Consider the following 27558-nt stretch of genomic DNA (forward strand, 5'->3'; position numbering starts at 1 on the left):
GAGTCACCTGAAACTATGAATATCTCTTTTTCTCTTTTCACCAGAGAGACAGGAAATGTGTCACAAGTGAGATCTCTTCTTTATTATCACTTTAAGAACTGTTGGTAGTACCTATATATTCCTGTTTTCATATCTGATTCTTCCCATCTCATCAGAGGAAAGAGCAAGAGATTATTTTCATGTAGTAAGTTTCTGACAGAGTAATTTATATTTAAACACTTAATATTGCTGATTGTGTACAATCTGAAGTCATAACAGGTGCTCTGAAGAATGATTAACATTGCTCTAAACCTGCTGTCTTTGCCAACTTTTGTCCCTAACTAATATAAATCAGTGGACTTAGAAAATGGAAAACCTTCATTTCAATTACCTAAAAGGTTCAAACTTGCTAAGGATGGCCTGGTACAGACCGGTGCTTTTCGCTGGCCTGGGGTTGATATTAGGGTTCTGTAGTCTTGGGCGTCCATACATGTCCAGCCCTTCAATCGGCACCCATAAGCCATCTTGCTGTGGCCCTGTCCACATGGGGCACAACATTGTGATGCATGGGCATCCACGCACCCGAATGGCTCTAGCCAGAAGAGGCATCATGGCATGGCATCACAGGATTATGATGCCTCTAAAAAGAAGCCACTCTTAGCAGCTTCTTTTTAGGGAGCGCGTCGGTGTCATGCCGTGCAGCTGGCATGGCACCAATGAGGTGCAAAGATGGGTGGCATGGAGCCACCCATCTGTATCCCTCCCAATAGTTGCATTTCAGATTCTCAGTTATTCAATAAAGCAATTGTTAGATTTCATCCTATACAATCAAACAATCGCAGTTTCTGCAGTGATCTCATAGGGTCACTGTATATATGAATGAGAGAGCTTTGATAGTTCTTTGCATATTAAAAATGGCATCTAAAGATAAAGGTATTCCCCACTGACAAGGTTGTCAAGTCGTATCCGACCATAGGGAGTCAGTATCTTAATCACTTGAGCCAGTTTAGGTCTTCAGAGGCATATATTTGTAAAGTAGGCACAGTTTGGAAAAGTTACTTTCTGGACTAAAACTTCCAGAATCCCTCCGACAGCAGTCAAGCAACTTTTCCAAGCTCTGAAAGATGGAGATGCACATCACTAGATATAAGCTAGTTTTGAGACAACCTTGTCTTTCCTGGAACTTACTCTGGGAGAAAGACAGGGGGAATGCTACTCTATTAAACTTCTAGATTACTTAGTGGCTTTTGATATTATTGATCAGAACTAGGACTCTGAAGATCAGGGTTCAATTCCCCACTCAGCCATGGGGTGACCTTAATGAGTCAGACACTTTCAGCCTCAGACAACCCCACAATAGGTTTGCCTTAGGATTGCCATAAGCCAGACAAGACTTGAAGGCACACAACAACAAATCCTATAGGAACAGCTCCATTGGAACAGAGTAGGAGGCACTGTGTTATGGCAATTCTGCTCCTGTCTGTGAGGTTGGTCCCATACAATGGCATTGGGGGAGTCCTCTTCAGCTCCATAGCCATTTGCTGTTCAGTAGGGATCCATGTTGTCTTCTATGGTGTTCAACATATGCTTGAAGCCATTAGGAGAGGTCATTAGGAGTTTTTGGGATGGGTGCTATGACTATGGTGATGACACTCAGCTCTACTTCTCCATATCACTGGAGTCAGTTGGGGCTGTGTAAGTACTAGAGCAGTGGCTGGATGCTGTAGTGGGTTGGAGTAGGACCATAAACTGAAACTGAATCTTGATAAGATGGAGGCCCTGTGGAGTGGTGGTTCTTGGGTTTGGGAATTGGGTAAGGTACCTTTCTTGGATGGGGTTGCACTCTTCCTGAAGGAGCAGGTGCTTAACTAGGCAGTACTCTTGCAGTACTCTTTGTAAATCTTTGTAATTTGGGACCCAGGTTGGAATACTCAAGGCCAGCTTTTAGTGGTCTACCAGTCATGAACTTTCCTAGACATGGATAATTTGACCATAGTAATCCATACACAGATAACTTCCTGATCAGACTATACAACGCCCTCTACATTGGTGTAACAGTGAACAGTGACCAAATTATCAATGGGGAATTTAATTAGCTCAAGGTCACGAGAGGAGGCCTGTTACTACACCTCAGATGGGATCGCCCCTTCGATCTGTATACCAGGAACTAGAAATCCTGAAATGAGGCAGAAGCTCTAAGTACAATTAATGTCTCTTTTATTGGAAACAGGGATTCAAACATGCAGGCACATACGCTCATACATTCATACAAGACTCAGGAAATAATGCAGTAAATGTGGGATAGATATTAGGCTTTCAAATGGAAATACTCACCTGACGTAGAGGTTCTATCTTGGCTTGTCCAGTTTGTGTGTGGGTTTGCAGGTCTGGTTTAGCAGACAAGTCAGAGAGAGACTCTGACTTCAAACTGACATAGCTGTTTTCCTGTCAGCAGTGAGAGTGGCTACCAGCAGTGAATGGCTGGCCGCAGCACATTCCTAAATTTAGGAGGCCCTTTAAGGGTTTCTAGACAAAGGGCAATCAAAGGAAACTGTTTGAAGTGTATTTCACATCTTAACCAAATGTTTTGATCTAACCCAAATGTTTCTGCCAGAGTAGGGACCCAAATGGCTATGCAAATGCCATTCCTTTGATTCAAATGGTTCTCCCTCAATCACAAAGAGAGACATTTCCTTAAGACATTTGATAGCATCTTTCCTGATAGCACTTAGCAGCTCCTTGCATGATCTCATCAAAGCTGGGAAAGGAAATTCGTTTACATATCAAAACCCATGGCTTCCCTTTGTTTCAGTGGGAGATCACATGCTAGGGCCATATAGCTGCTCAGGTCAAGATGCACTTTTTGATATCAAGATGCAGGTCAGAGATTATCATTTGGATATATTAAAAAGGTGTAGATCAATGCCTATCATTGGGCTGCCCTTGTAAGACAATCAGAAATGTCAACTGATAAAAAAATTCAGCAGCTAGACCGCTGACTGGAACACCATACAGAAACTATGTAACATCAGTTTCAAAGGAATTGCACTGTCTGCCAATACACTTCCAATCTGAATTCAATATGCTGGTTAAAACATTTAAAGCTCTAATACAGCGATGGCTAAACTTTTCGGGGCCGCATGCCACAAATAATTTTTTTTCTGGCATCGGGTAGTATTAGGGTTGACTCAGCCTGTCATCCTTCCGAGGTTGCTAAAATGAGTACCCAGCTTGTTGGGGACAATCAGCTTACACATTGTAAACTGCTTAGGGAGTGCTTAAGTGCACTGATAAGCAGTATAGAAATGTACTTGTTATTGCTATTTCTGAGGCCTGTTTGGTGCCTCTGTTCATGTCATTCTGATGTCATGTCAGAAGGTTTTTATTAAAACCTTTGAGGCCTAGTTGATTTTTATCCTTGCACATGTGCTATGTTCAGCACTGTTTTAATTTGTTTTAACTGGTTCTAAATTGTCTGGCATTAAGCAATAAAAGATTTAATATATTTTTAGTCTTTTAAAATTCTTGTTCTTTATTCTCTTAAACCAGTTTTGTTGTACATCACCCTGAGATCCTCAGATGTAGGGTGGGAAATAGATATTGAAATTAATTAATTAATTAATTAATTAATATCTAACATCTAAGGGTTTCTGTTTCTAAGAGCTTTAATCAGTTGCCTATTTTTTGAAATCTGTTGTCCAGGGTATGAGAGCCTCTTCATAATTTTAAAAAATATGTGGAAATCCAGCTACAGAACTTTTTTGAGGATGCTAGTAGATAAACAAGGAATACTTGAAAAAATATTCTTAATGCTGAAGTTCATTGAAACACCAGAGATCTTATTTTATGGTTGTTTTTAAATTTCCAACAGAAAGTATACTACAATGATACATCCACAATCAAAAATTCTTACTTTTCTCCATTGAGGAAAACCCGCTTTGTTATCCATGGATATACCAGCACTGGAAAATATGGCTGGGTTGTGGAGATGTGTTTGGTATGAAATTTATATTTTTCAAATGTCCCTTTTTGTGTACAGACAGAGCTTAGAAAAGTTACTTTTGTGGATAACAATTATTGGAACCACTACCCTCATTCCTATCAACAATGTCACCACTTTTGACTTCTTTAAAAAGAACTTTTCCAAGTTCTGGTGCAAGTCCTAGAAGGTGGGAAGCAAATGAAAAATATTTAGCTGTATTGTTTTGTAAGAACCGATTGAGATACAGTTTTGTGGGACACTGTTACTGGTTGTTTGAGTTTATTTATTGGATTTCCACCCAGAAATATCGGACTTAAGGTTGAAAATAAAATGAATAAGGCTGGTAAAAATGTATGCCAAAGCAGATTAAGTAAAACCAAAAGGGTCAAAAGCAATGTTAAAACAAATCAAGTAAGAAGTAAAAATGTATCACTTGCCCAAATTAAAAGCCTCCTTTCCAAGCAGCCACTTGCCACCTAAATTTTATTTTCTTCCTTCAGGTAGAAACAGTGAGGAGGGAGGCAGCCTAGCCTACCTTGGTGGGAGACTGACCCTAACTTTGGGCAGGAGTTTGGACTATATAGCATTATAGGGGCGGGATACAGACGGGCAGGAGAAGACGTCTTGGAAGTGTATTCTGCTGAATACGGAGCCTCCAGACCGCCCGCCCCGGGGGCGTGCTTCAGGTGTTGGGGCTTCCACACGGGGGGCAGTGAAGACGCCTCACCTGGGTCCGTTTCGGACCCGTAGCTTCTATACCACCGCCTCGGAGGACGCCGCAAAGAAAGGGGCAGCTTCCGCACGGGCGGCCCAAACCGCGGCTTTTTTTTTTCCTTTGCCGGCTGGCGGATGCGCAGCTGCACAGCTGCAGCGCTAAGCAGCGGCGGCAGAAAGCCTATGGGCACATTTAAAGTGCCCAAGCCCCTTTAAAACTTCCCCCCCGCTCTGCCCAAGAACAATAGTGGTCTCCTGCCAGCTGGTGATCAGCTGGTGTTGGCATCCTTGCCCGCTTGCACTTTGCCAGTGTCACCAGCATCATAGATGCCTCCTCTCCTTTGGTCCCCGCGCTCCTGCTGAATCCGCAATGCGCAGCCACAGCTGTCGCCGCTGCCACCGCTGTCCCCCTGCCGTCCCCCATCACCTCCCTTGTACATATGTAAATATTTACAGTTTTAGGGGTTTTTTATTGTTAGGTGAAAATGGCACAGGAATGTGTGTAGGGGTGCACTTTAAAGTCCAAACTTTCCAAGCAGCGCATGCGTACATGTTGCGTTAGGGTTAGGGTTAGGGTTAGGGTTAGGGTTAGGAGTCTTAAAATGCGCTGCAGCTGTGCTGCAGCTTCCACACCTGCATGGCAGCGGACGCTGCAATTAAAGCCTGACTGCAAACTGCGCATGTTCCAAGACCCCAACTCATTATGCGACGCAGCAGACACGGAGCTTTTAAATGGGCAACTTAAATTAGCGGCGTAGCAATTCTGGTGTACCAGTGCAGCAGCTCTCATGGCTTCTTCCACTTCTCGATATGTGTCAGCATTCAGGTAGGACTGCTCCAGTTTCTGCAAAATGTTTGGCTGGGACCATATAGCTATGAGGTCAGCCGTCTCAGTATGAGACCAAGACGTCCCCCTGCCTTTTTTCGGGGTGCTGGTGGATGGCTGTGCCATCCTGCCTGGTGGCAAAGGGGAGCCGCCGCACAGCTGTGCCAGGAGCAGCCGAACTGTGCCCGTTCCCAGGTGAAAATGGCGCAGGAATGTGTGTAGGGGGTCACTTTAAATTCCAAACTTTCCCTTATCACTTTCTACAACCAAAACATCCGCCGGCAAAACTTACAACTTCCCGCGATTCTAGCAACGCATGCGCACAAGTGGCTCTAGGGTTAGGGTTACGAGTCTTAAAATGCGCCGCAGCTGTGCCGCAGCTTCCACAGCTGCATGGCAGCGGACGTTGCAATTAAAGCTTGACTGCAAACCACGCATGTCCCAGACCCCAACCCATTATGCGACGCAGCTGACACGGAGCTTTTAAATGGGCAACTTATATTTGCGGCGTAGCAATTCTGACGTACCGGTGCAGCTGCTTACATACGGAGCTGCGCACGTACGCCGCAAATCAAAAAGAAGCGGAAAAAAGCAGCACCTTTTTAATGCCGCCTCTTCCCGCTTTGGGCGTGCGGGGGGCGTGTTCATGGCGGCATTCAGGTAAGGCCTGTCTGAAGGCTCTACCTTCATGACGTCATGAATACACCCCTTTTTGCCCGTCTGTATCCCGCCAGGACCTTCCAAATTAGCAAGGACTGAAAGAAGCTCAGATATTTCTGATTATATGATTAACTTCTAATGTGTGTGTGTGTGTTTTTAATGCACTATAGCTGCTAGTGGATGTCGAAAACATAAACTGCATTGCTGTGGATTGGGAAGAAGGTGCCAAATGCACCTATTTCACAGCTGCAAGCAACATTCGGGTTCTAGGGGCTGTTATAGCTTATTTTCTCAACTCTTTAAAGGTAAGAATGATTTTAAGTTAAGTTGCTCATTATATGTCATAGCTTGATGCTATATGCTACTGAAATAAACTGAGATGTTTTAAAATATTTATTTATAGTATGCATAATAAATGGGGAGAAATGAAAAAAAATACATATAAGCATTTTACATTTAAGAAAAAGCAAACACAAAGAAGTCAGAAAGCCAGGATTACTCAGATAAACTCCCAGATAAATATCTTTATATCAATCCTTTGTATCACATTTTAGCACTCTCATATGGAACCAGTCAGTCTAAATATGTAATTAATGGATAATAATTTGCTAAAAGGAGCCAGTATGGTAGAGTGGTTTGAGTGCTGGACTAGGATTTCAGGAAACCAGGATTCAAATCCCTGCTCTGCATAGAAACACATAGGATGAACCTGAGCATTTTCACTTAGATAAAGACAATGGGAAACCTCTTCAGAATAGATCTTGCCAGGACAGCACCATCATAGGTTCACCATAAGTTGGACCTGAAGGCACATAACCACAAAATTCTGTAAGAAAGATGCTAGATTTCATTCCATCCATAGCCTTTTATAGTTTGCATTTATGTGCACTGTGGTTCATTTACACCTCATTTTTATTGCACTCTCAACAAGTTACACTTCCAGTTCCAAACATCTTATCAACATTTTATTTTACACCAATATTCATAGAATATAAAGGCCTTGTAATACATATAGAATGTCAATTTATTTAAGAATTGGTAAGCCTTAAATTATTCCACTATTCACATATACAATCGCATTTGAGAAGGGCAGTCTGAGGAGAGCAAATGCATAAGTTGATGTAGAGATGTACATGAGAAACAGAACAGACAAAAATCAGTCCCCGTTCAAAGTACAGTTTTGGTACATCTGATATACTACAAAAATGAAAGTCAATTTGCTTAAACCTTTGGCCCAAGATTTATCAGACAAACAGCTACTGATGTAGTTATCCATGCTGAGAAACTGCAGATAACTGCAATCAATGCAGTCACTGTCAACATGTGTCCACTCTTAAATTCATAGTCAAATGCATTCATGTACAAAATTGTCTGTTTATGTTGCAAGCTTTAGGAATGATATCCTTTTTGGAAATAATTTACACCTATATAGTTTCTTCCCTTGTTCTTGAATGACTAGAAAATGTATCTATACTGCCCTTCCAACGTCCACCTCATTGGTCATAGTCTTGGTGCCCATACTGCTGGAGAAGCAGGAAGACGACTTCGAGGCATTATCCAAAATTTTGCAGGCATCGGCAGAATAACTGGTATGTTGTCCAAGGAAACCAGAATGTAGTCTTTTGTAGCGACAGCAAATCTTGATTGGGGTGGAAAGTGTGGAACTACCAGCCCAGATTAAAGGTAACTCTTTCTAATAAGACAACATTGCTCCAATTAGTCTTTCAGCAACAGTGAGGGATACTGGCAATGCTGAAGGTCTTACAGAGAAGGCACAGTTACACAGGCTATCCATTATGCTTTCAATACCTGGTGTTAATTCATGTCAGCATGCTTGACTGAAAAAGAGAAAAAATATTATCTCCTTCACTCCTCCCCCCCTCCTCCACCCCCAGTGTAGCCCTGCTAGAGAATGGCACAAGAGAAGAAAGTTCAGTGAGACAGGGACCAGGAGGGGGATGTAGCTTTGCCTTATCATGATTTTCAGTGCAAACATTACTGGAATGACAATCGGGCTGCCCCAAATGCAATAGGAACAGCTTTATTTTTACCCTTAAGTTTTCTGTGCTTATGCAAAAGCCTGGTGCAGATATCACAATCATACCTATTATTTAACTCTGATGCATGGTACATTCCATTCCCCTCCATTTTTTCATGCAGTGTTACCCATTGCATATATTTTTAAAACAATGAGGTATAGGGGAAGGAAATTGCAGACCTACTTTGAACAAATCTTGCCAAGAAAACTCTTGATAGGTTTGCCTTAGGGTTGTCGTAAATCAGAAACAATTGTAATGCAAACAACAACCACACTAACATTATATCTGTATTGTCAGAAACCAGGAATGTCTCATAATCATGGTTTGAAAACCAACCTTGCTTGCATAGCCAGTTTTTGTTCATGTGAATCACGCTCACATGATGTTGATGGCTGCTACACTATGATTAAGGAAATCATGGAGAGGAAGGAAGGATCTGTGTGCAAAAGGAAAGGATCGGAGCATATGGTGTATGAGCCTGAAGCGCATATGTGTCCACATCCTTCCCCTTTAAACCCCAATCCTTCCTTCCTTCCTCTCCATGATTTCCTCAGTTATAGTATAGTGGCCATCAACATCAGCATTAAGCATGAGTCACATGTAATGTTTCATCTACCTCATGGTTAAGCATCAAGCTCAGAGCCTCTCCGCCACTGTTCATTCAATATGTAACCAGGAAGAGTTCTTACCATGTATTGGTAAGTATCAGTATGTTTGGGTGATTTCATACCTGCTGAACAATGGAGTTTATTTTTAAAAGTTCTATATATCTCTAGAACTATAGCAGGGATAGGTAACTGGAATTCCGGATGTTGCAGCTTCCGTCAACCCTATGAAGCATAGCCAGTGCTTAGGGATCATGGAAGTTACATTCCAACAACATCCAAGAAGCACAGTTGTCCTCACATTTTTAGCACTGTCTTTTATGAATACATTCTATTCAAGGGCATTTCAAATATTACCAATGATCACACTGGCAAGGCCCCTGGATTTTCAATTATTGGAAGCAATATCTCATTTTAACTAGATTATTTTATATCTATTTAGGCTTGGACCCAGCTGGGATTGGTTTTGAAGGTTTCCCAGAAATGGTCAGGTTGGATCCTTCTGATGCTAAATTTGTGGATGTCATCCATACCAATGCTGGGCAGTTTCCCACTATAGGTAATGTTCAAGCACATGTTAACTATGTAATACAAGTGTAAAGAAATGCCCTGCTTATGCCATGCCCAATGAATCTATTTCAGGACTTGGGATGCTTAATGCCACTGGTGACCTTGACTTTTACCCCAATGGAGGAACTATTATGGAGGGATGCAATGATGTAATCACCCCACTGATAGAACTTGATCTTGAAGGCTTTGTTAAAGGTAAACCACCTGCACCATCTCTAGTATTCATATGCAATGACTGCATCTATTTGAAATTTTTACTTGTTTTGAGCTAGGGCTAATTGTAAAGTTATAGCCAAAAAATGTAACTTTTTGAAGTTCTGAGAAATATGATTGTTTAAGGATAGGCATGAGAGATAGGTGCCTAAAGTCCTTCAGTGTGAGTTTCAAGTCAGTTACCCAGGGTCAACTGTAGAATTGAACAGACAGAGTGTTTAAAAACAAATTGATAATAAACTGAACTGGAGTTGAATGCAATTAGAGCTAGAAATCCTTTAACCTTCCCCAGTTATCAATTGGCATAATTTCTTGACTCTGTCCTCTCCTTACTTCAAACTCCTCTCCTTCCCACAAAAACAAAACATCTTCCCCTCCTCCCCCACCCCAAAATGTGACTTGTTAGAGGGCAATATGCCTTCCATTCTTTACAATCCTAATGAGAATTCTTCAAATTACAGCTTTGAGCTATACATCCAGTAACTCACAGAGGTGACTGGTGGTTCCAATGTCCCACTCTAGATTTTAGCCCAAATATGAAAGACATTATCCAAGTCTAAACTAGAAATCCTCAAAATAAGTTTAGAATCTTCAATTCTTCTGTCTAAAACCTGCAGCACATTCACCACTCCAGGTTCATTAGAGCCATCATGGAGAATGCAGACTGGGATCTGTAGCATGGTTGATTGACTTTAGATCATGCCTTCTGAGTTACTGGCTACATCTGCACTGCAAAAATAATGCAGTTTGACCCTGCTTTAACTGCCATAGTGGCAGTTAAATGCTATGGAATTTGTAGTTTGTTGTGGCACCAGAGCTTTCTGATGGAAAAGGCTAAATGTCTCACAAAACTAAAAATTCCAGGATTCTATAGCATTGAGTCATGGCAGTTAAAACAGGGTCAATCAGCATTATGTCTGCAGTGCAGATGCAGCCACAGTCACCAGCAATTGAAAGATATTCCCTCTTTCCTTCTGTTCATGCACAATCCTATGTATGTTTGCTCAGAAGCAGAGTGGCTAATTAAAAGAGAACAACCATCTATTTGAAAGACTAGCTGTGATGCAACCTCCTTTCTATGCCTTGAGATTACCTTTTACCTCTTCTCTTATAGAAGGCCCTGCATCAATGACACCTGCCCAGCACCCACCTAAAATACACTTTCCCTAAATGTATTAGGTCTAGGGTCCCAAGAGTCTTCCTCTTACAAGTTTTATAACTTTGATAGTGTGTTTATATGTGCTTATATGGTTTTTGTTATAACAAATAAACATTTATTGAATAACATTTAGCAAGAATGTAGCTCAGGTAGAATAGTTCAAATGTGGTATGATTACATTAATATAACAGTTGCAGGCATTTCACACTTTCCTCTTTACAATCTCCTATACACTTTCTCTCCCACTCAGTATCCTTCTCTCAACTCAGTTCCCTTCAACTTCTTTCAAATCTCTTAAACTCCCCCTTGACTGAATTCACAGTCACTCACTCCTGCCCTTCATATCTACTTCTTCCCATGCAACCCCTCCCTCACTGTCACCCCAAACCATGATTGGTTGTCAGGAAACCAGGTATGCCCAGTGATTCCATCACACTAACCATTTTAGGACTAGTTTAAAAAGAAAGAACTCATAAGGGGGCTTGAAGTTTGCTGTCATCAGTTTGTACAGGGGTTGCACAAATCCACAAAAGGAAAGACAAAGAGCTTCCATCAGACTTCATTGTTGAAGCTGTCTTCACCCTGAACTGAAAGAGGAAGTCTCTATCGTGTTATGAAATGACATTTGACATAGTTGTAAGGCCTGTCACTGAGGTTCACCATTTTCTTCTGGCAGAGATTCGTAGTGTTGGAAACTGCCATCATTCCCGAAGCCATGAGTATTACCGGTACAGCATTCTCTATCCAAAGGGCTTCCTGGGTTATCCATGTGAATCATATGAATCCTTTGAAGAAGTAAGCATGTGCCACTCTGGTTTGGTTAAATTCTGACATCTTAGTGTTTAATCTGTGTGCTTAAAATATGTGCCCTAATCGGAATGTAGTTTTGTATCCATTTGCTTCACTGTTGTAAAACAAGGGACTTGGGGGGGGGGGGTTATCTACACTGAGGAAAAATTGCCTTCCACTGTACATTCTTCTGATCCACAGGAATCTCATAGTGACCCCATTAAGTCCACACATTCAGATCACTTTGAAATGACATTGGCACAATTGGCCACACATTTTTCCTTGGTGAACTTGCTGTTTTCCCCTTCCCACTGGTCCAAAGCCATTATGGTCTGCCTGTCAATCTAATAGCCACCATGCATTCTGGATGCTTTTCCATCCAATCCTCTCTTTTTTTTCCCTTTTTGCTACTCCAGTGAGTAAGTGAAAGAATTGTAAATGTACACATACACAAACACTGGAGAAAGTAAATATTTTATTTATCTTTTATTTCTGAAAATATCCAGCCATGAGATCAGCAGTGAGGTGTTAGATCAGGCTACCCCTCCATCTTCATCCCATTCAACCAAGTGTTGCATTTGTTTTACTGTTTGTACTCTTCTCCTTCAATCTGCCTCCCACTTTACCACACCAAACTACACATTCCAAGATTCATAGGGTGGAGCCTTGGGAGTAAAAATGTCACCAAAGTGCTAGAATTTTGTAGTTTGACAGAAACCCATAACCTGCCTACACCAAGGATTAGGAGCAAGAGTTTTCAGGGCAGAAAGTGATGATCAAGAAGGCTGAAACTGCAGCACCTCCCAGGTACTAAGCATAATTACTTACTGGGGGATAACAAACAGAAGAGAAATAATTATGTGTCATCTTCATAAATGCCCAGCAAAGGGTTTTGCAACTTATGCCCTAACCAATGTTAGAATGGAAAGAAACTCATGCTTTTTTCATCAATGCATCATTTTACTCCCTAGGGAAACTGCTTTCCGTGCCCCAAGGGTGGTTGCCCAATGATGGGCCATTATGCAGATCGGTTCCGTGGTAAAATGAAGAATAATACAAAATATTATTTAAAAACAGGACCTAAGGAGCCATTTACCAGTGAGTGCAAAAATTAAAATACGTTTGATAGAGCTGCATGGGGGTGGAATCAGGGGTCATAGATGGCTTTCATATCAGGGTGCAATGACTCCTCTGTGGGTTTTATTCCAGACTTAGAAGGAGCTATATATATATATATGGATTCTGTAGCTTGGACAGCACCCAAAAGAAAAAGATATAGCTGTGTTAGTCTGTAGAGTCAGTATGTAGAGAGATCTTGTAGAAGCTGACAATTTCATTCTTTCAGTTAGTCTCAAAGGTGCTACAAAATAGTTTTACCCAAAGTAAAACTCAGAGCAGCCTCTCTGTATCTTTGACACAGAATCTACTGGCTGTCCCTGATTATGAAGTGGAATCAGAAGACTCTTTTCAGCAGCCCATACAGTCCATACTTTTGCACACTACATGGTGTACATGGAGCTGTAACTTTCCCATCTTTTTTATGTGGAACCAGGAGATGTGGATACCCATACAGCCATACAAGTTGTTAACAGGCTCACAGTGTCAGGTGGAGGAGTTGGAAGAGATGGAGGTGAAGGAGGAGGAAGGGGAGAGGCCCTGCTCTATTGCACAAAAAAACCCCCTATCTAGTCCACCATTTTCTTTAGAGAATAGCCAACCATTAACCTTATGGGAAAGCCACAGGCAGGGCATGAAAGCAACTGCAGCCTCTTATTCATGTTCCCAAACAAATGAAATACAGAGATTTATACTGAACTGAATATACCTCCACTGGATAGAAAACTTTGTAGTTATTGACAAAACCCATCCATCACGAATTTCTCCAATTCACTTTTAAAGCAACCATCAGTATATCTTAGATTATTCCCACTGATTAACTATATACAGTGTGAAGAACAAAGTTCATAGTACAGGAGGAATGCTATGTTGTCTTACCCTAGGAGGCCTTGTACAAATCCCAAGCGCCATGTTTGGGGTTGTAAGAGGCACATGGTAAAGTTCATGTGCAGTTTGTTTTGTGTGTGAAATTTTGGGTTTGTAAATGATTAAACATGGCAAAACAGTAATTATGCAACCTTTTGTCTCATCCCTGTCTAATCATATATACACAAGTACTATGCACATGCCTTTATGATGCAGTCGTGATCCCACATACTAGAGAATATACCTTGACTTTATTTTTCAATGAAATGTACAGAATTAAATGAGATTGCTTGGCTGGACAATTGGTTCGTTGAAATTTTGTTCATTTGTAGGGAATGTAGACACAAAGAGATGATTGTATTTTAGTTAAGGGATGAGGGATGGAGTTTTAGTTTATATACATTATGTACTGTTTAGGTATTTTATTCATTTGCTTGTGTAAATCTTTTATGCATTGTATGTGTTTGTAATTTTGTAATTGTAAATTTGTAAACCGCTTTGATCTTTTTGGAAAGGCGGTATATAAATAAATTTATTATTATTATTATTATTATTATTATTATTATTATTATTTAGAACATTTAAAAAAGTAATCACTCTGCCCATGAATCAAGATTCTTAGAGATAATCTGTGTATCCCATTTAGAAAATAGACACCATTAACATCTACAAAAGAGACGGGTTCCCCATCTCCATTGGTGTCTTGATTTACTGTCTTTTCCTATGTTCCTGCCACTAATATTACATTCTTTTGTTTATTGGCCTAAGCGTGTCAAATGTTGAATTTCAATTTTAATTTTTGTTACGATGGTTGAAATAATTGTTATGCTTCTCAGATTTGTCTGTATCCACATGTAGCTTCTATACTGTTTTTGTGCTCATAATTATGCCTTGAAATCATATTTTAAATGAAGGCATGGTCTATTCATTTTTCAAATAGAAAATAAAGAGAAAGTTTGGGAGTAGATAGTGTCCTTTTCATTTCTATAAGTCTATACAAATATAATCTCTTACAGATTGGGATAATGAAAATCTGAATTTTTGTAGTATTTCCAAACTGTTGTACCTAGAAATTGAAAAGTAGATTTTTAAAATTGAGGTAGGAACACAAAAAGTGTGTGTGTGGTGTGTCTTGGTTTGCTGTTCATTGATTTCTTATTTTATCTGACATTTGGAATCACTATACCTTTATTACACAGGTTGGAGATATAATATATCTGTAAATCTATCTGGAAATGCAAAGGGAGAAATCAATATAATTTTTCACAACAAAGATGGAGACACAAAGGAATACCAAATTGAGAGGTACATTTTATGCTTCAGTGAAATCACAGGTTTTTGAGATTTGATAATTTTAGACATAACTATATTCATAGTCTAGTAAGTCATTGCCCTTTTATATATATATATATATATATATATATATATATATATATATATATATAGGGTTCAAATATTTCCCAAGGCAAACGTTTATATGCTGCAAGATGTGTTAATTAAAATAACTAAACTTAAATAATTTCAGATATGTCAGTTTCATGAGTAGATAGTATTTAAGAGAGACTGTTCCCATGATTTCTGAGTCATATGTGAAAAGTTGCAGTGGAGTTTCCTGCATTTGGGAAAATTGCACGGTCCGTGCCTCGTTCCTGCAGCCACCAAACGGCTGCAGGAACAACGCCAGGGAGAAAGGGGCCAAGTGGCCCCTTTCTCCCATAGCTGTGGCTCCCAGGGTGTCCAGGAGCATGAAGCCCCAAGGACACCCCTTTTCCAGACCATGGGGAAGTGGCATGGCTGTCCTGGCCCCAATCCTCTGGGGAAAGGGGTGGGGGCAGGCCGCCCAAAGGGGCGGTCTGTACTGCGCCTTAGTTACACTTAGGGCTGAAACAGACGGGTGGCTTCAGAATATGGCGTTTTGACACCGCATGTCCTGAAGCAGTCCTCACTGTTTATACATAGGCAGCTTTCAGGCATTCCAGCAGCACAGCATTTATACATCGCACACCACTGGAGTAACCTAAGGCTGCAGCGGGGCAGGAAAAGCCAGCTTTTTGCTAGGCGATAAAGGAGGGGATGTTTGCCACTCCTTTTTTGGATGGCTTCAACGTGGATTGGGGACATGGCATGTGTTTGCTGTCATCCCAATCCATCTTCAGGGCCATCTGTTTTGGCCCTAAGAAAATTTCCTGCAGGTCAAAATGAGTTGAAATGATGCTTTAACACAACTTGTTCTTATCAACTAGGGAGTGAAACAGGACTATATTCTGGCATCTTCCTTTCTTATTTATTTATTTGTTATATTAATGATCTGGTTCCAGAAATGGCCTCCCCAACATTTTTCCCTCCAGCTGTAAGTAACTTTAATGCTGATGATTTGGTTATGGTATCTTTGAACAAAACTGGCCTCAAAAGAATATTAGCCAAATTTGGGTGGCTCTGTAAATTAGAGGTTGTCAACTATTCTAAAACTAAGATCAAAGTTTATGGAATGAGAATCCCTAAGTGCATTTAGACACTTGATGGACATCATTTAAAACAGGTGCATTCAATCAAATACCTGGGGCTGCACTTTGATGAGAAACATTCTTGGAAATAACTTTTAAAAAGGTAAAGGTAGTCCCTTGACATGAATGTCTAGTTGTAAATAACTTTTAGAAGCCACCAAAATCTCAAGTGCCAATTCTATTGGGCAACTTAAAATATTTTTCTACTTTTGAGAGGTGAAGTTAATAAATCATTTCTTAAAGGTTTCCATAACTAAAATTATTGCTCAAATGGTGCATGGAGAAGAAATCTGAGGAGAAAATGGCAAGTCTGATTTGGAAATTTTGCAAAATAAATTCATGCAACAAATTTTGGGATTTCCCTCAGGGGTTAATCATAGAATCATAGAATCATAGAATCGTAGAGTTGGAAGAGACCACTAGGGCCATCCAGTCCAACCCCCTGCCATGCAGGAAATCCAATTCAAAGCATCCCTGACAGATGGCCATCCAGCCTCTGTTTAAAGACCTCCAAGGAAGGAGACTCTATCACCTTCCGAGGAAGTGCATTCCACTGCCGAACAGCCCTTACTGTCAGGAAGTTCCTCCTAATGTTCAGGTGGAATCTCTTTTCCTGTAGCTTGCATCCATTGTTCCGGGTCCTGTTCTCTGGAGCAGCAGAAAACAAGCTTGCTCCCTCCTCAATATGACATCCTTTCAAATATTTAAACAGGGCTATCATATCACCTCTTAACCTTCTTTTCTCCAGGCTAAACATCCCCAGCTCCCTAAGTCGTTCCTCATAGGGCATGGTCTCCAGACCCTTCACCATTTTTGTCGCCCTCCTTTGGACACGCTCCAGTTTCTCAATGTCCTTTTTGAATTGTGGCGCCCAGAACTGGACACAATATTCTAGGTGGGGCCTGACCAAAGCAGAATACAGTGGCACTATTACTTCTCTTGATCTAGACACTATATTTCTATTGATGCAGCCTAAAATAGCATTGGCCTTTTTAGCTGCCGCATCACACTGTTCACTCATGTTCAACTTGTGGTCTACTTGGACTCCTAGATCCCTTTCACACGTAGTTTCATTCAGCCAGGTGTTACCCATCCTATATCTGTGCATTTTATTTTTCCGCCCTAAGTGCAATACCTTACATTTCTCTGTGTTGAATTTCATTTTGTTAGCTTTGGCCCAGCTTTCTAGTCTATTCAGGTCATTTTGAATCTTGATCCTGTCCTCTGGGGTATTGGCTATTCCCCCTAATTTGGTGTCATCTGCAAATTTGATAAGTATGCTCCCAATTCTGTCATCCAGGTCATTGATAAAGATGTTGAATAGCACTGGGCCCAGGACAGAGCCCTGTGGGACCCCACTGGTCACTTCTCTCCAGGATGAAAAGGAGCCATTGTTGAGCACCCTTTGGGTTCGGCCGGTCAACCAATTACAGATCCATTTAACAGTTCCTTTGTCTAGCCCACATTTTACAAGCTTGTTTGCAAGAATGTCATGGGAAACCTTGTCAAAGGCCTTACTGAAATCAAGATATACTATATCCACAGCATTCCCGTCATCTACCAAGCTGGTAATTTTGTCAAAGAAAGAGATTAGATTTGTCTGGCATGACTTGTTTCTCTGAAACCCATGTTGACTTTTTGTGATTATGGCATTGCCTTCTAGATGTTCACAGACTCTCTGTTTAATGATCTGCTCCAGAATCTTTCCTAGAACTGATGTCAGACTAACTGGACGATAATTGTTGGGATCCTCTTTTTTCCCCTTTTTGAAGATGGGGACAACGTTTGCCCTCCTCCAGTCTGCTGGGATCTCTCCTGTTCTCCAGGAGTTTTCAAATATGATTGCCAATGGCTCCGATATTACTTTTGCCAGTTCTTTTAATACCCTTGGATGGAGTTCATCTGGTCCCGGAGACTTAAATTCATTTAGATTAACAAGGTGTTCCTCTACTATCTCTTTACTTATTCTGTGCTGAAATTCCCCTATTCTGTCCTCTGCTCCATTATCCTCAGGTTGAGCACCCTTTGCCTTTTCTGAGAAGACTGAGGCAAAGAAGGTGTTGAGTAATTCTGCCTTTTCTCTATCTCCTGTTAGCATTTTGCCATCTTCTCCACGCAGTGGCCCTACCGTTTCCTTCTTCTTCCTCTTGCTGCGGACATATCCAAAAAAGCCCTTTTTATTGTTCTTAACCTCTCTAGCAAGCCTGAGTTCATTCTGCGCTTTAGCTTTTCTGACTTTACCCCTACACATGCCTGCTATTTCTTTGAATTCCTTTTTCGTGATTTCCCCCTTTTTCCATTTCTTATACATGTTCCGTTTCAAACTTAGCTCGGTTGAAAGTTCCTTAGTCATCCATCCTGGTTTCTTGAGACACCTCCCGTTTTTCTTTCTCACTGGAACTGTTTGAAATTGTGCCTTCAGTATCTCCCTTTTGAGAAAGTCCCATCCGTCCTGAACTCCTTTATCTTTTAGTATTTCTGACCATGGAATCGCCCTCAGTACTTCTCTAAGTTTACTGAAATCCGCTCTCCTAAAGTCTAGGATGCGTGTCTGACTCTGCCTGGCTTCTCCTCTCCATTGTATAACAAACTCCAGGAGAACATGGTCGCTTCCACCTAAGGATCCCACCACTTGCACCCCATTAACCAAGTCATCCTTGTTGGTTAGGATCAGATCTAAAATAGCTGACCCCCTTGTTGCCTCTTCCACCTTTTGGACCATGAAATTGTCTTCCAGGCAAGTGAGGAATTTGCTAGACCTTGAGGATTTTGCTGAGTTTGACTTCCAGCAAATATCAGGATAGTTGAAGTCGCCCATCACTACTACATCTCTCTTTTCTGACTGTGTGGTCATCTGTTCTAGAAAGATATCATCCAATTCCTCAGTCTGACTTGGGGGTCTGTAGTAGACTCCCACCGTAACACCCTTGTTGTTTCCCTCCCCTTTGATTCTTATCCAGATGCTCTCCACCTGGCTTCCATGATTGATGTCCAGGATCTCTTCACTGGTGTAAATATCTCTGACATATAGTGCTATTCCTCCTCCTTTCCTGTTTGGCCTATTTCTCTTAATAAGGTTATACCCCTCTATTTCCACATTCCAATCATGAGACTCATCCCACCAGGTTTCAGTGATGCCTATTATATCATATTTGCTTTGTTGTACTAGGAGTTCGAGTTCATCTTGCTTATTTCCCATGCTCTGTGCATTAGTGTAGAGACATCGCAGACCATGGTTCCCTTTTACTTGCTGCCTGTGCAAGTTTTTTTTGCCTCCCACTGCTGGGTCCTTGCACTGTTTGCCTTGTTTCCTCTATGTCAGTTTGACTATTTTCGCCATCCCTTTCGCCTTCCTTAATATTGTCTCCCTTCCCCTCGGAACTCAGTTTAAAGCTCTCCTGATCAAGTTCTTGAGACTGTTGGCAAAAACATTTCTTCCAACTGGCGTGAGATGCAACCCGTCTGTTGCAAGAAGTCCCTCCTCATGGAACCGCAGCCCATGATCGAAGAATCCAAATCCTTCTCGGCGGCACCATCTGCGAAGCCAGTTGTTCACATCTGCTATTTTCCTCTCCCTTCCTGGACCATACCCTTCAACTGGCAGAAGAGACGAGATGACAACCTGTACATCCATTCCTTTCAGCTTCCTACCAAGTGCCTCGTAATCCCTTTTGATGTTCTGAATGCTGTGTCTTGCAGTATCATTAGTTCCCACGTGGACCAAAAGGAAGGGGTATTGGTCAGTAGGCTTGACCAGTCTTGTCAGCCTGGGTTCCAGCAGCTCAGCTTAGGGCTGAGTTGGGTCTATCCATAACTGCAGCTAGAACATATCTGTCTTTCTTAAGATTGTGGTGCAGATTAAATGGACCTGAGAATCAAACTTTATTGGCTGGACAAAATGGCAAGGTTTAGACATGGGGCACAAATGTGCCCAGACAAGTTAAAAATTTACAACCTTAACACAGAGAAATACCCAAGACTTAGTCCTTCCAACCTTAAAAACTGGATTTTTTATCGTGATGCTAGCCAAGATCATGATGCTAGCCATAGTTGGGGTACTGTCCTCCATTTGATACTCACAGATAAAAGTCAGTCATGGAAAGCCATGTTTTGAAAGTCTGGCCTTTTCACAGAACTCAGATTTGAGCAGGTGCCATCTGCATGTCTTGGAGGAAGATTTTGAGGTATTCCAGTTACAGAAAGAAAATATGTATTCGGTTGTAATCAGATCAATGACATGATTCATTTCTTGTTGTTCTGCCCTCTTTAGTGTGCCCCTCGACATAGATTTGTGTCACTCAATTATATACAGAACACACACCTAAAAAAGGGTTAGTAGAATTGTTAAGTAATACATGGCTATTTGTCACTTATTCAGTAGCCCAGTTTGCATTGGCAGCTAAGAAACTATGTGCTCATTTCATTATATTGTAGCATAAACATAAATTTAATACTTTTTATTCATTGGTTTTACACAGATCTGTAAAAATGGTTGTAGACTTTAAATAATTTATTTTTAATTTTGTTCATGTCTTATTCTATACATTGTAAAAGCTGTTAGCTATATACAATAAGGTTTATGATGATGACTTGCCTCACAGGGTTTCTGTGAAAATAAAGAAAGAAGGATAAGAGCCATGCTTGCCACCTTGAGCTCACTGGAGAAAAGGCAGCATGTAAAATTCATTCACTCATTAATGTATTTATTACATTTATACACAATCAGTTTCAGTTGGTAATACTAGACAGCATCTGTCTGGCACCTGCAAAATCAAGATCAACATAATAAGATAATTTACCTTGAAGTAGGTGTTGGACATGCTGTGTTGTACTTGGAACCTGTTTGTTTCATGGAAGGCTTGTTTTTGGTTTAAAAAATATGGTCAAACATTGCTTCTTTGTTCCAGAAAGCTAATAGGTTCCTGGTTAGGGAGAGAGCAACTGTGAAAATATATATATAGTTTTTTCAAGATACGGTGCAAATTTTATGCACATCTATGCATTTATTTATTACAGAGCATGTCTATACAGCTCTTTTTTTAAAAAAATAATAATCTGAGGACACATTATGATTTAAAAAAACAATAAAACCCATAGCTAAAATAGATAACATAATAAAAATAGAAAACATATTTAAAATCATTCATTTAAAAATGACTGAATAAACAAATGGGTCTTCCCTTAGTGGCAGAAATACCCAATGCTGGGACGCAGGTGAATCTCAATGCTTGCCAACCCAGGTGAATCTCAATGCTTGCCACATGGTGGGCACCACAGACGATAGGGCCCTTCTTCGCACAAACGAGCTTCATCAAAAAAAGACCAGAAGGCCCAAAATCTTGTTCTTGTTCTTTCTGATTTTATTTTGGAGATCAATACATGTTTTGTTTATCCCAGAACGTTTTGTTTATCCTAGTAGGATCAAAGACATTTTTTATACCAGACTGGTTTATATTTACCTGTAATAAAATGGAAAAGAACAGGGACAAAATCTGGGACTTTTCAGTGAGGGCCAGAACAGATGCCCCCCAAAAGCTCACTTCTGGGTGTCATCAGTGTGCAGCATTTAGACACTGTACTTTCCAATGACACTGGGAATCCTGCTTGAAGCCTTCCAGCGGCCCAGGCACTGGTGCCTTTGTGACGCTCTGGCAGTACAGCGTTTACATGCCGCACACTGCCTGAGTGTCACGAAGCCTCTATGAGACCATGGCGGGGCTGGAAAAGTCAGCTTTTTCCTGGCCAAAAAAGGAGCAGATCTTTGCTGCTCCTTTTTTGGCGGGATTCAAGATGGATTGGGGCCATGGCATGTGGTTGCTTCAGCCTCAATCCATCTTCAAGCTGCCCCTTCAGAACCATCTGTTTCGTCCCTCAGTCTATAGGCATCCTAAGTTGCATATCCCATTTATCCTTTTCTTTGGTGTTGCACTTCCTCCTTTTTGGAGCAGTGCATATTTGGCATAAATATGCTATTTCTAAAAGAACATAAAAAGTAAATGTAGCTGTGTTAGTCTGTAAGGTAGAATAAGTTCTCAGGATCCTCATTATTTAAGATCAACTGAAATGCCACAAAATAATGAGCAAGCTTTTGAGTTTTCTGAAAAATTTTATTATGTTTGATGTCACATGAAGAAAGAATAGTGGAAGGAGTGTGTTGTGTTGTTTGTGTGTGTGTATTGGGGAGAAATATGGATTACCAGATCCTGCTTCTGGGCTTTCTTGTCCTAGACAAATGGAAGCAATAAGGAGGACTTATTATAGAACAAAAATGACAAAATGTTCAGCAGTGTTCTAACAACAAACACATTTATTGTGTCATGAACTATCACAGGCTACTCCAAGTTGCTTCATGAGATTCATGAAGTGACCTAGAAAGCTTGGTACAGATTTTTTTTTAATAAAATGAAAACAGAGTTATACTGTGAACAGAAAAACACAGTATTTGAGGAAAACCCATCTTAGATTTAATCAGGGTTCAATCTGAAGCATGCAGATATATTTGCAAGTTCTGGGTCTAGTCAAAATAGCTGTAACCCAGACTTTTCATGTGTTTTCATATGTTTGGGGAGCTTTCTGGATGGCTTAGGGGCAAAAGTGCCCCCGAATGATGATGCTTTAAAAAAAATAATAGGTGCCCCATGTGAGGAGAAATTTCTTGCAACTACATTAGACTGTACAAATCACTGATTCATGAACTCTCATTCTGTACAGTAGCCTAGCTGTCAGAGTATGGGGCAGAAAGGCATTTCTTTCAATAAAGGTGGATCCTTGAGATACCTGTTTGGCTTTTTAATTCTCCCTGGGGTTGCTGGGGAAAGAAATTCCTTTTCAAGGGCCATTAAAATGTGATCTAGGATCCACAAGTGCAACCCTGATTTAAAGGATAAAGTTGCATTCCAATGAAGCATACTTGAGCAAAACACTAGGCAAACATAATGTGAGATGCGGAGTGGAAACTGTGTTTCAGCTTTAATTCAAATATTGACAAGCGTTCTGTCGAGCAGTTATAAATGCTTAAGATAGACTAGCTCATTTGTAACTATTTGGTATATTCAGTATTCCAATAATTCAAATGCCCCTTCCAAACATACCTTAAGAGCCAGCAGCCTCACTGAACAATGGTAGTCTGATATGCTGAAAATTGGAGTACTGGAGCATTTTTTTTCACCTCCCCCCTTCTAGCAATGTGCAGTGTGACAGTGAGAAGCGGGAAACCTATCACAATTCCTCATTGCAATGCAGGGGTCTGACAATATCATTCTGCTGCATCTTGATCGCTTGCAGAACAAAATTCCATTGCTCAATACGCTGTTGGTTTGGGCGTTGGGTCAGGAGGCAGTACATAGTTACATAGTCGTAACTACATCTGTAATTTAGGATGTCAGCCATTCTCTGCAGGTGCTCACGCACAACATACAATTAAAATAATAAAATGGACAGCAAATTACAGGTAGCTCTATAAAAGTTCCCTCTAGATACAACACAATACCTGTATACCAATTTTTAGAAGGTGATTATTAACATTGTTTTTGCTGTTGCTGCTGCTACTGCTGCTGTTGTTGTATAATACCATCTTAAATTTAGTGTGCCATGATCCAATTTGACATGTGACTGTCCTCAAATACATAAAAAGTATCATTAACATCACAGATTAGTTACCTGCAAAGCTGTTATATCTAAAGCACCACAGTTGTTGTATGGATGCTCTCTAATAACTTTCTTCTTTGACCTATTTACAGTGGAAACCTTAACCAAGCACAAATCTACTCAAAGATCACTGATTTAGAAATCAGTCCTGACAATGTTACAAGAGTTGAGTTTATTTGGTATAAACAGTTCTTAACTGTACTTTGGGACCGACTGGGAGCCAAGAGAGTGACTCTAACCCGTGGAGAGGATGGACGCAAGTAATTTGCTTTTTAAAAATATTTTGATATCATTCTTTATGCCACGTTTCATCTGGTGCTGTAGAAAGACCCAGAATCCCTAGCCAGTTTGGCCAACAAGCAGGAATTCTGGGAACTGAAGTCCAAAACGTCTGGAGGACCAAAGTTTGGGAACCACTGTGATAGATCATCTCACCTGATACATTATTCCTTATTTTAACACCTTTGTATTCATGTATCCTTATAAATATCTTATACTCTTGGCCTGTCAGGTTGTAATTTCCATTTTAATTGTCTTTTAGTTATTAATATTGTTTTATGTAGTCAGTTTTCTACTGTTCCAGGGACTAGAACCTGAACCAATGGATTCAAATTACAGGAAGGAAGGTTCCACCTAAACATTAGGAAGAATTTTTTAACTGTAAGACTGATAAACAGTGTTATAGATTGCCTCAAAGGCTGATGGATTCTCTTCTCTGGAGGTCTTTAAACGGCAGTTGGAGGGGCATCTTTCAGAAATGCTTTAGTTGTGTGTTCTTGCATGGCAGGAACATAGACTAGATTACTCCTGTGGTTCCTATGGTTCTATTATTTCTTTAATGAGTTGGTCAGAAAACTTATGCTATTAGACAGCCATACCAATGCAGCAATAAATAATTAAAAATAGTCTTAGAAAATTAAAAAAATAAATACCTTTCCTAGTGCTGAAAAGCCATCAGGTGAGAGTCTGAGGGAGGGCACCAAACATGGGGTTCCACAATTGAAAAAGTCCTTTTCAGTTATAAACCTCTCATTTTGAAAGGTTATGAATCTGATGAAGATATGTTCATGTGAGAGGATGTTCTTGTTCTGGACCTACTTCCAATAACTGCTGTCCTCCACCATCTTCCAAAGCAATTCTGAAACATAGGGAAATATCAAAATAATCTTCTGAAGTATCAGAAATACTCAGTTGTTGTTTTGGGAGGATGTTTAGAAGCTTCAGACTGAAGAAGAACATGTACATGTCTAGAGAGCCATTTGGATCATAGCAAGAATCTCCAGTGTCTCCCTACCATATGTAGGAGCAGAAATAAAGAACAGATGGCCCTCCATAAACTGATAGACTCCAACTCTCATCAGTTCCATCCAGCATAGCCAATGTTCAGGAACAATGAGTGCTGGAATCCAACCACATCTGAAAGGCCAAGGTTTTCCCTATTCAGATAATTCTCTCTCTCTCTCTCTCTCTCTCTCTCTCTCTCTCTCTTCCTCACAACTTCCACTAGAGAAGAGTTAGCATGATATAATGGATAGTGTTAGACACTACACTCCCTTGAGAGTGAGAGGTCAAGTTTCAAGTTGCTAGTGTCCATGAAAGACACTGGTTGAGCTTAGACCAGTCTCATTGGCCCGTTACAGACCACCGAGAAGTGGCGGTCTGCTGCCGCCGCCGGTTGCAGTGTCCGAGAACCGCAGCAGCCAAACGCCACAGTTCCCGGACGCTGCAGAGAAGGAGCGCGATTTTCGCACTCCTTCCTGCGGCCCAGAAGAGACGCCGCGAGTGCGGCGTCACTTCTGCTGCGCGACGTGTGGATGCAGAGCGTCCGCTACATCAAAATGGCGGCACCCATCTATATGAAGCGCCGCCATTTTGACATAGTCATTACGCGCAAGGGGCAAGGCGCATCAGGAAGCGCCGCCCCTCGCGCATAATGACGGCGCCTCATGGGCCCGTCTGTAACGCACCCAAGTCTCAGACTGACCTACTCATTCCCCATCCCCTGATGGTGAGGATAAAGTGGGGAAGAAGAAATTAATGTATGCCAGCTTGAGCTCATATGAGGCAAAGACTTTTCTATTCTGACAGACATTTGATGAATGATGATGTAAGCATCATCTTACACAATATACTTGATATTGCTAATTGTTGTACAGGTGCATATGTGTTTTTAATATATGTTTTAACCTGGTTTTAATTTTTTCTGATTGTTTAATTGTTTTTCTGTTTGTTTAATTGTTAATTGTTTTCAATGTTTGTATTTTGTGGATTTTTAAAAATGTTTTTTAATGATGCTAAGCTGCTTTGAGTCCCAATCTGGATTTGGAGTTACACCTTTGCTCCTTTTGAACATCCAGAAAGTGTCTTAGGGAAGGAAGAGAAGACTTAACTGTGAAGTGGAAGACATATTGACAAAAAGATTTTTCTCTCCCTCTTTTCCCCCCAGGTCTTTCCTTTGTGGCAATGGGACAGTAAAATATGGTGTTCCTCAGACACTTGCATCCTGCTGAACCTTTAAAGCAGACAGGTGTGTTCAGGTGTACATATGTACACTTGTATATAAGAATAAAGAAGACCAGCCATCTTTGCTTGGCCACTGAAAGCACCAAACATTTGAGAAAGTGGCAAGTCTTCCGTGAAGTTTTCTTTTCATTTCAGTTCTCTACAGAATCAATGATGATTTTTTTTGAAAATGAAAAATCAGTATTCAGTTATCAATATTCATTTCTTTCCTGCTGTCTAAACTCATGAAAAAAAGTCAGGACGATTGGGGGCCACTGGGAGCCTCCATAAGTCAAGATGAAAAATGGATCAAAAGGAGAAAGATGATCCCCTGACTTGAGGTATAAACACAAATAGAGGTATAATACATGGGAGAGCAGAGAGGGAAGTCTATTCTTGCTATCATACTAATCCATCCAAGGAAGTGGTCTTGTTGGCCATGCCATGTTGCCTTCTGGGATGGTTTCCATACAGATTCTGTGGTTTCAATTTCCAACAGTTGCCTAGTTCTTCCTTCCTGCAGGTTTCAATTCCCAAACCATCTGACTTGTTATGGGTCTTAATTCCACCCCACCTGTTTGAGGACCATCATTGTACAAAAACAAACTTGAAGACTGAAGACATGTCCAAACAGGGAAAGGTGTGTGTGTGTGTGTGTGTGTGTGTGTGTGTGTGTGTTAGAGATATAAAGAGATCAACGAAATTTCTCATACTTGATAACAAACTGTCAGTTTCTTTTGCAAGCCTAGACAAAAAGACTAATCCTCCCCAATTTTGCATATTGACTGGATTCTGTAAAAAATGCCTAAAATGTTTTTCATAAAATCCATACTTTTAACACAAATTGAAAGTTGTGCAGAAATATCCCAAAATGTGAAGAATGTTTGAAACATTTGTGAAAATGCTCGTAGTCTTGCCCAGTGAGGAGAAAACAATAATAATTTCTTTTATTCTCACATGTGTCCACATGTGTTTAAGTGAAGAGTTACATCCTGTGTGCCTCGGAGAGTAGCAACACACACTTGTATCAAGGTCTACCTCAAATGATATGTACTAATGACCACTGTGTGATCCACTGGACTGATATTTCAATGTCTGCAAAAACCACAATAAAGGAATTGCATTACCGGAGCAAAAATGTTGCACATTTTATTATTTTACCACCTGTATATCAGAACCTCAAATTACAAATCTCAAACTGTCTTGCTTTAACATGTCATGTTGTTTAATATACTTTTAGTTTGTTTAAATTAATTTTTACTGTTTAAAATTGTTTAAATTGATATTACTTTATTTTGCCCTGAGAGATCATGCTATAGGGTATCTGACAACATTTCTCTCCCATATTCTTCATTCAGAATTTAAACCCTTTACTAAGTCCTTCCT

General features: G+C 40.6%; 1 protein-coding gene across 1 annotated transcript; it reads left to right on the forward strand.

Moving 5' to 3' along the window:
• On the forward strand, positions 1–26826 carry LOC149318534 (pancreatic lipase-related protein 2-like). Its single transcript, XM_089507809.1, has 11 exons — positions 1–66; positions 3851–3976; positions 6332–6466; positions 7621–7750; positions 9248–9364; positions 9448–9570; positions 11424–11542; positions 12508–12634; positions 14719–14824; positions 23763–23930; positions 26117–26826. Exons 1-11 carry the CDS (start codon positions 16–18, stop codon positions 26178–26180), a joined length of 1266 nt encoding a protein of 421 aa, XP_089363935.1. The 5' UTR covers positions 1–15; the 3' UTR covers positions 26181–26826.
• The last annotated feature ends 732 nt before the right edge of the window (positions 26827–27558 follow it).

The sequence above is a fragment of the Sceloporus occidentalis genome, unplaced genomic scaffold, assembly GCF_023333645.1.
Source record: "Sceloporus occidentalis isolate IW3139 unplaced genomic scaffold, rSceOcc1.0.p SCAF_2, whole genome shotgun sequence".
Classification (NCBI taxonomy): domain Eukaryota; kingdom Metazoa; phylum Chordata; class Lepidosauria; order Squamata; family Phrynosomatidae; genus Sceloporus; species Sceloporus occidentalis.

Coding starts and splice junctions, on each gene's coding strand:
- LOC149318534 (XM_089507809.1), top strand. CDS start 16: ATGAATATCTCTTTTTCTCTTTTCACCAGAGAGACAGGAAATGTGTCA. Junction 6,467..7,620: donor ATTTTCTCAACTCTTTAAAG/GTAAGAATGATT, acceptor TTGAATGACTAG/AAAATGTATCTATACTGCCC. Junction 12,635..14,718: donor ACCTAAGGAGCCATTTACCA/GTGAGTGCAAAA, acceptor TTTATTACACAG/GTTGGAGATATAATATATCT.